The following is a 9306-nucleotide window of genomic DNA, read 5'->3' on the forward strand; positions in this document are numbered from 1 at the left end:
CAGACACAGAGTGATTAGGAGTTAAGCTCCACATCCCGCATTATGTAGAGAAATGTTGCTCCTCCCTCTGGGATCAGATTAAGGTATGTGGATATTGAGAAAATTTTAAATTTCCATGAAACGCCAACCGCATGTTTACTTATTATACACATGATGTTCATATAAGAAGAGGTTTTGCCTTAGTCCAGGGGTAGGCAACCTTTACTATCAAAAGAGCCATTTCGCCCCCTCTTCCCCTGTGTTATCATATTTGATAACACAGTGTATAGTTGTATATTTATTTATTTATACATAAAAAAAAAGATAGTTACTTTTATTCATGAAATTATAGAATGACAATAAAGGAAACTGTTGACCTTTTTATTGTTATTTTTACCTATTACAACAAATAAATACACAAATCTCTTATGAAGAGAAGAGCACAATACACTGGCATGTGTAGGCCTACTTTGAAATAAATTAAACACAGAACTATGCAGGCCTATTTGAGTCCTCCTCACATTTGTTGGAAATGTATAAAATAACAAGTAGCCTACTTTAAAATAAATAAAACATATAGCTTCCGGGCTGTAGACGTAATAGGATGTGACGCATATTTTAGCTGACGACATATTGAAACAAAAAATGAAATATATAAAATATATATTTACATTCATATTTTGCAAATTAATTTAAATCTTAGTTGGATCTTAGTTTCTCCCTCTCAATTTGGCTCCATGAAAAGCGACACTATTTAAAATGTAAACATTAATCAAATATGAACCTTTAATACCCGTTGAGTCATGTCACATGTCACACAACGCAGTTCTGACCTAATGCAGTGGTTCTCAAATTGGGGGGCGCTGGAGACACTCTCCAGGAGGGGACGCAATGTCAAAGACAAAAAAAAATAATAATACAAAAAAAAAAAAGCTGACGACCTGTCACTGCTTAGTGAAAGCTCCCTCAGTGGCGAAATGCTAGGGGCTGGACTGAAACAAACAAATCAAATACTGTTTCGTTCCTGATCCACCAATCAAAAGAGGTCCCGGCAGACACCACTCTGGTTCCGGCGTCAGAGGTCCTCGCGGTGCCAGCTCCAGTCCCTGTTCCACGCCGGAGGGTCCCAGCAGACGCCACTCTGGTTCCGGCGTCGGACGTCTAAGCGGTGCCATTTCCAGCCCCTGCTCCATTCCCTGCTCCAGTCCCTGCCCCGAGCCGGAGGCTCCTGGCTGACGTCCCCTGTGTTCCGGCGTCGGAGGTCTTCACGGTGCCAGCTCCAGTCCCTGCTCCTGTCCCAGCTCCAGTCCCTGTTCCACGCCGAAGCGTCCCGGTAGACGCAACTCTGGTTCCGGCGTCGGAGATCCTCTACTTAACACAATCCTCACAGTGATGGCCTCCAGCAACAACAATCCACCATCTCCAAGCATAGCACTGTCTCCAAGCTAGCTGTCTATCTATCTATATATTGTGGTGTAGTTGAGGGCGGTGGTGGCGGGCGGCGCGAGGGGGGCCCAACTACCCCTAACCAGCTTTGGCGGGGCCCAGCTTGCAAAAGTTTGAGAACCCCTGACCTAATGTATTCCCCAGCCCCTTACATTATCATTAACCATCACTTTTAAATGCCAACCGTTGCCCCAACCCTAGCCTTAACCTAATTCTAACCCTAACCCTAAAAGTAAGTCTTAACCCTAAGAAAGGGCCGGCCAAAACGTCTTCACTTTCCTAACAAAGATATGAGTACAGGAAGCCGCACCCACACACAGAGCTACATTAGGAAAAGCTAAGATTTAGAGTTCCAAAGTTACATGACGGTTAATTTATTTGTGAATGAATGGGGTGGTAGTTATAGTCATCGTGGATCAAACAGATGAACACTTAGTGGTCATGGTAATAGAGGCGGATGGGCTGTGGAACAATGGGGCCTTTGGCAGGATGCTGGTCTCCCGAGTGTCCTGACTGTACTTGGTGGTGAGGGGTCTTGAAGAAAAAGGACCCATTGTCCGTGTCATCCCTCTGAGCCTGAGCAGTGAAACAGAACCTCTGGATTCCTGTCCAGGATGCTCCACTATGATGTATAGAATAAGTTAAGTGATAAGTTTCATCTATTACCATGCTGTCGATTAGGCTGACAGCTACAGGGATGATGCATTGCCTTTGCATGAACGTGTACTTCGGCACTATAATTATTTGAAATGATAATGACTACTACTGGGTCATTTAAAAGGAGGTGTCAGAAAAGAACAAGGATCGCTTGTTGCATTTCTAGTCTAGACATTTTCTGTGCAATCATAGGATAGTGTATCCTGTTTAAACAACATTAAACAAACAAGGAAATAACATTTATTTATAGAGATATTGTGTTAAATAACAATATTGACTCAAACTTACTTCAATGTTACATCGGGGGAGCTTACTGCAAATTAGCTATGACGTCTGTGTGCAGTCAGTTCCTTCATTGGACCATCAATGTTACTCATTGACAGCTTGATTATTTCTATCAGTATTGGGGCTGTTTTCTTTAACTGATGAGTGACAACAGTCTACGGATCATTCACCTCAGTGGGTATCTGTACAGTTTTACAAAATATTTGGAAAGCACTTGAGGATTCTGTGTTGTGTTAAAACGACTGTCATCTAGTGGCTAAATTGTCCAATAAGAGAAGAGAAAGATGAGCTCTAAACTAGTCTATTGATATCATTGCTAAAAGGTGAAGGCTGGGGTGGTGGAGGTGAGTTGCCAGCAGCAGAGCACAAGTGTCAGTGTAGGTGAGCAGGGATTAGTGAGAAGCAGACCTTATTTAAATGGACTGCTTTGTTGAGAGAATGGGCTGTGATGGTAAGTGACTGACGGACAACAATAAACCTATCAGTAGCTGACAGCTGATCACAGCTGGAGCACATGAGTCTGTTTTCTGCATGAACTAACACAATGCTTCATTTCAGTCAGGAACACTTCGGCATGAATTTACCATCATTGCACAAATGGGAACACGGTTTTGGATCTATTCTTTTGAGACATGCAAGAAACCCTAAAACAATGGTAACCCAGTGCCATATAGATTTTATATATATATATTTTGACATAAAATATGTACAGAAATTTATGTCAAAAAATATAATACAACAATGCAAGGCAATTGTAAAGAAATACGGAAATTATTATCAATGACAATTAATCAGACAAAAGTATTGAGATATACCACTACCTTAAATCAACGGTACATTTATGGCAGCAGTATTCTGTTATCTTGTTTGTTATTTTAATGATACAACTTAACTTTCTTCAAACAACTTGTAGTGCTGTCGTTAACTACACTTAGAATGTTGTGTTGTCATAGAAATTGTATTTGTTTTAGTTTGTGGTATTTCATTGACTAATATCCTGTGCATGGTTGTATTGTGTAACCTCCAGGTGTGTGATTTCCAGAGATGGATGAGGTACAGCTGTTAAAAGTGATGACTAAATATAAATGACACTTACTATTCCCCTGAACAGTTAATTCTCTGACGTCGCTGTGTCGTATGCTCTTCTTAACTTTGCTGTCAGGGCCGTATTTAGGCTTTTTTGGGCCCATGGACAGATTTGATTTTGAGGTCCCTCTTCATATAAGAACCATTAGATCTATAACATACAAAACAAACACATATTGCATTTCATATTCTCTTCTCTCTATAAATGAAGTTCTTCACCAAACATTAAAAAGCTGTTTAAGTCAATACAACATCAATTTTATAAACCTTTCCACCTTTTCCAATGAGGTGTTATATCCAGTAGGTGGTGGTCTATACAAAGTAAACCAACAGAGCAAACAGATGATCATGTAGAGTAGTAAATCAGATGACTTGACAAGTTCAGGCATGTTTTGGTGACATTGCTTTGCTTCTTTTACTACTTTTAACAGCTGAACAACAAAATAAAGATAAAACTAACATTAACAATGTGAGAGTCTTCTCAGCCCTCTACACTGATCGTTGAAACGAAGACATCGAACGGGATCCCTTTGTGCAATCCCTACAGCCCACTGGGCAGAGCTTTGTCTTTAGTAGCTTTACTGTTACAAACGTGCATAAATATTTAATCTGCCATGAGGCGTGTCAGCAGTTTGAACCGTCTGGTTTCACCAGAAAGTGGAGATTTCATCAAAGACTTTAACTTGAACTTTACCTGTTGTGACAAAACTTTGAATTACAATTTAATGAATTTTTGTTTGAGAAAATGTGTATAATCCCAAACTTTTCCACATAATAAAGCATGAGTTTGATAAAACAAATGACATTTTATGAGACCAAAGTTGAAGATTTTTATGACATGGGACAAAAAAAAGGATTAAACATAATAGTCCCAATACTGATAGAAATAATCAAGCTGTCAATGAGTTACATTGGCTGGTACGATGAAGGAACTGACTGCACACAAACGTCACAGCTTACTTAAAGGGCACATATTATGCCCATTTTACCACAGCTGATATGGTTCCTTGGGGTCTTAATGAAATGTCTGTAACATATTTTGGTCAAAATACTACAAGGATCATTTAAAACAGCACCCTTTTTACCCTGTCTGAAACAGATTGACCTGTTTTCGGGGTGCGTGGAGCAAATCTGTACAGGACACAAAAGTTTAAAGGCACAGCTCTCTCTCCCCCTCCTCCTCCTCCGCTTCGCCGCCCAGGCATCACAGGAGAGGCTGTCCGCTGAGCGGGTACAATGCAGCCGGAGACCGGGGGGGGGGGGGGGTTGGTCCTGGAACACGTTCCGGTGCTATTTTCTATTTATACCTGTTGCTTCAACCGGGGACACACACACACAGAAGCTAGGTCTCGGGCTAGCCTCCGAGAGCATTGTTCCTCCACACCGGACCTGAAATGGGATGTCTCCCCCCACCTCCCAGTCTGATGCTTCCCGGGTGGCGTGGAGTTTTTGGGACGGTAGACATGCAAGATACCCAAATTAACATGTTGAAGCACTGCAAAAGTGGAATTTTCATAATGTGTCCCCTTTAAAGTAAGGAACCCCGATGTAACATTGGGGTTACTTTGAGCCATTTAAAACAATAACTGTAAGAAGAAGATGAAAAGTGTTAATTCTTTACTGTTTATTTCTATGGTTTTGTAATTTGCCATATTGCAGTGTAAGATGGCACAGAAACATGTTTTAATGACAAACTGTTAACATCCCGGTCTCATTCAAGGATACAACTTTGACTCTTATTTCCTTGTTTGTTTAAAGTTGTTTAAACAGGATATGCTATCCTATGATGTACAGAAAATGTCCAGAAGCAATCCTTTTTCATTATCATTTCAAATATTTATACAGCCGAAGTCAATGTTCATGCAAAGCCAATACAATCATCCTTGTAGCTGTCAGCCTAACCGTCAGCATGGTAATAGATGTAACTTATCACTTGTTATTAACTTATTCTAAACATCATGGCGGAGAATCCTGGGCGGGAATCCAGAAGTTCTGTTTCACAGTAATTTTTCTTCGAGACCCCTCACCATCAAGGACAGGGAGGACACTCAGGAGACCAGCATCCTGCCAAAGGCCCCATTGTTCCCCAGCCCATCCGCCTCCATTACCATGACGACCAAGAGTTTCATCTGTTTGATCGAGGATGACTATAACTATAAGTACCCCATTCATTCACAAAGAAATTAACCGCCATGTAACTTTGTACCTCTAAACTTATCTTAGGACCATTTAATTTCAAGCATAGACCCTATGAGTGACATTTTTGAAAAGTGAGGACGTTTTGGACAGCCCTTCCTTAGGGTTAAGACTTGGTTTTAGGGTTAGGGTTAGAATTAGGTTTAGGATAGGAATGGGGCAACGGTTGGCATTTAGTTGTGATGGTAAAGGTTAGGGGAATGGGCTGGGGAATGCATTAGGTCAATGAGTATCCTCACAACTGTAGAGAGACCTGCTTGTGTGTGACATCTGACATGACTCAATGGACATTAAAGGGTCATGTTTGATTAATGTTTACATTTTAAATAGTATCGCGTTAGATGTAACCAAATTAAGAGGGAAAAACTAAGATCCAACTAAGATTAAATTAAATGCCAAAAATATAAATGTAACTGTATATTTTTCCATGCCTGTAAATTTATTCTAAAGGCATGGGAGCAAGACAAATAGTATGCTCTTATGTGTAATTTTCATGGGGCTCCTGAGTTGAGTGAAGAACAGTGGTGCGTGTGTGAAAGAACTATAGGAGGTTTTTGTGGAGATGAACTCTTCCAAACAGAATGAAAGCCAATAGCATTGATAGCGTGATGAAGAAATGAGCAGCATCAGACAAACCTGTTCACAGGTGGCCAGAGCTCTGAATTTTCTATAGCTAATAGATAGCTGAGATGAGGATGTTTACAAAGTGATTTTTATTTTCAGACATGATCAGACAATGAATATCAGTAATTACTTCTGCAGTCTTGACACTTTTAAACAATAAAGATTACAGGTGTTATTCATTCATCAAAGACAATGTATTTTCTTTCACTTTTTGTTCTAATATGTCGTCGGATAAAATATGCGTCACATCCTATGCGTCTACGGCAGCTATATGTTTTATTTAAAGATCACGGATTCTATTCATTTATCAAAGATATTTTTTTTCTTTTTCTACTCCACTCATATTTAATCAACAGCCCTGTCATCATAAACGTTTTGAAAAAAAAAAAGAAAAGAAAAGTTTTGAAAAAAATGCATCATTTTCAGAAATAAGCACACATGTTATAGTCACTACAGGTGCTGTTTTTGGACAGACAACTTTCCCAAGTAAGACCTAACCTTTATCTTCCGATCATTCCTTGAAACCAGTTCCCTGACACTCAACAGATATGACTTGCTAAATGATGCTAGAAGCTATTAAAGAGAACAGCTTATTTTCTTTTATCTGTGTAAACCTGGCTAAGGAAACACAAAATTTGTCATGTCAACTGTTATTTAGATGAGCTAATATTTAGGTTGGAAATGTATTTATGGCACAAAATATTTAAACAAATTTTATTGACATAATTAATGTGATTATCACTTGTACAATAATAAACGTAAATCTTCTTTGTGGAATCTAACATTTTTCAGAAGCAGAATTTTCAAATGAAAGCTTAAAGACTTGATCAAAATCAAAAAACTATTTCGACAGAGATGTCAAAATGATTAGTTGGGTTTAAAATGTTGGTCGGTATCGAAACTGGACCTCTCTGTTAGGATGCATGGTTCCCATGCCCCATCGGCTGAAGTCGAATTCAGGTATCTTCTCCTCAGGATTCTTTAGCTCAATCTCAAAATAGGCCAACACCAGGAAAACCAACTGCTTAATTTCACTGGAGGCAAAGAAACGCCCGGCACACATAGAGACCCCAGAGCCCCACGGCATGGAGTGAAACTTCACCTTCTGCCCATTCTTGTAAAAGTCTGTTTTCTTGCTCCCGTCAGGATTCAGAAAGCGGTCATATTTGAATGAATGTGGGTCAGGGTGGATCTCTGGGTCAATGTGAACAGCAGAATAAGGAAACATAGCCAATCTGTCACCTTTGCGGATGATATATTCACGCCCATCTGCCATCTTGAGAGTCATATCCTGGAGCACAACTCTGGTGATGACAGGTGCAACACAGAGTCGGAGGGTCTCTTCCAAAGCACTGTCCAGGATGGGTGTTTCCTTCAGCATTTCAAAGGTCAGGTTGATAGAAGGGCCACCACGTCTGACTTCCTGCCCTGATTCCTTCAGAACCTTATCAATCTCTTCCTTCACTGCTCTCATGGCTTCTGGGTGTTTCATGAGGAAGAGGAGCAGCCAGAATGAAGCTGGCCCTGTGTTGCCCTGAGAGGCCCAAAGAAGCGCCAACATGTATCTGTTTATCATTGATTCCTTCATACCATTCTCCTCTCGATACTGGTGCATGTCCCAGATCCAGCCACTGATTTCGTTCTTCATCTTCATCTTCTGCACCGACAGAGTGTTACAGATTAGTTCCCTCAGCGTCTTTGCTTCCAACCTTTCCCTCGGTGAGAGGACCCCGTAAGCCAATTTGGGGAAGAGTTGGTCAAATTTACGAAACTCTTTAAACAAGGATTCAGATTCCGCTCTGTCTTTCTCTTTGGCTTTCTCCTCACCTTCTTCTGACTTGGGAGATGCATTGCCATACAGAGTTAAGTAGCTGGCCCTGAAAAGGATATTGTAGCTGTACATAAACAGTCCATCTTCTTTCCAGCTGCTTTCGTCTGCTGCTGAGCCGATTTCACGAGACATCAGATTCTGCAAATTATCCATCATAGCTTGTGATAATACCTTCAGGCCTTCCCCCTGGAGGTTCTTGTTGCTGGTGGCCCTGAGAAAAGTGTGGTCATGCTCCCCTGACACATATCCAAACACTCTCTGCACCAGCTGTTTAGCAAACGGTCTGAAGTCCAGTTTTTCTCGACTCTCCTTAACAAAAGCCCCCAACGACAGAGGATCCTGAAGGAATGTGATATAACACCCTCCCAGCAGCACTGTGAACACATCACCGTGTTTTTGCTTCTTCATCTCGATGAATTTGAATGCGTTCCTGCTAAACTCCAAGACATGACCCAGCCAAGGGATGAGCCCCTTATCCAAAGGGGGTTCACCTGGTCGGTGCCGTCGAAACACACCAAGTAGGTAGAGTCCTCCAATCAAACAGGAGAGTAAAGCAAGAAGGAGAGGTAGCAGCAGTCCCATGACTGATTCCTGTAACAGACACAGAGTGATTAGGAGTTAAGCTCCACATCCCGCATTATGTAGAGAAATGTTGCTCCTCCCTCTGGGATCAGATTAAGGTATGTGGATATTGAGAAAATTTTAAATTTCCATGAAACGCCAACCGCATGTTTACTTATTATACACATGATGTTCATATAAGAAGAGGTTTTGCCTTAGTCCAGGGGTAGGCAACCTTTACTATCAAAAGAGCCATTTCGCCCCCTCTTCCCCTGTGTTATCATATTTGATAACACAGTGTATAGTTGTATATTTATTTATTTATACATAAAAAAAAAGATAGTTACTTTTATTCATGAAATTATAGAATGACAATAAAGGAAACTGTTGACCTTTTTATTGTTATTTTTACCTATTACAACAAATAAATACACAAATCTCTTATGAAGAGAAGAGCACAATACACTGGCATGTGTAGGCCTACTTTGAAATAAATTAAACACAGAACTATGCAGGCCTATTTGAGTCCTCCTCACATTTGTTGGAAATGTATAAAATAACAAGTAGCCTACTTTAAAATAAATAAAACATATAGCTTCCGGGCTGTAGACGTAATAGGATGTGACGCATATTTTAGCTGA

General features: G+C 40.5%; 1 protein-coding gene across 1 annotated transcript; it reads right to left on the reverse strand.

Annotated features, from left to right (window-relative positions):
* Positions 1 to 7123: 7123 nt before the first annotated feature.
* LOC128454869 (7-alpha-hydroxycholest-4-en-3-one 12-alpha-hydroxylase-like) lies at positions 7124 to 8700 on the reverse strand. Its single transcript, XM_053438435.1, has one exon. It carries the CDS (start codon positions 8684 to 8686, stop codon positions 7151 to 7153), a length of 1536 nt encoding a protein of 511 aa, XP_053294410.1. The 5' UTR covers positions 8687 to 8700; the 3' UTR covers positions 7124 to 7150.
* Between the last annotated feature and the right edge of the window lie 606 nt (positions 8701 to 9306).

This window comes from Pleuronectes platessa, chromosome 13 (genome assembly GCF_947347685.1).
Source record: "Pleuronectes platessa chromosome 13, fPlePla1.1, whole genome shotgun sequence".
Lineage (NCBI taxonomy): Eukaryota > Metazoa > Chordata > Actinopteri > Pleuronectiformes > Pleuronectidae > Pleuronectes > Pleuronectes platessa.

Excerpts from the sequence above, each read along its gene's own strand:
- LOC128454869 (XM_053438435.1), bottom strand. The coding sequence starts at position 8,686 with ATGGGACTGCTGCTACCTCTCCTTCTTGCTTTACTCTCCTGTTTGATT.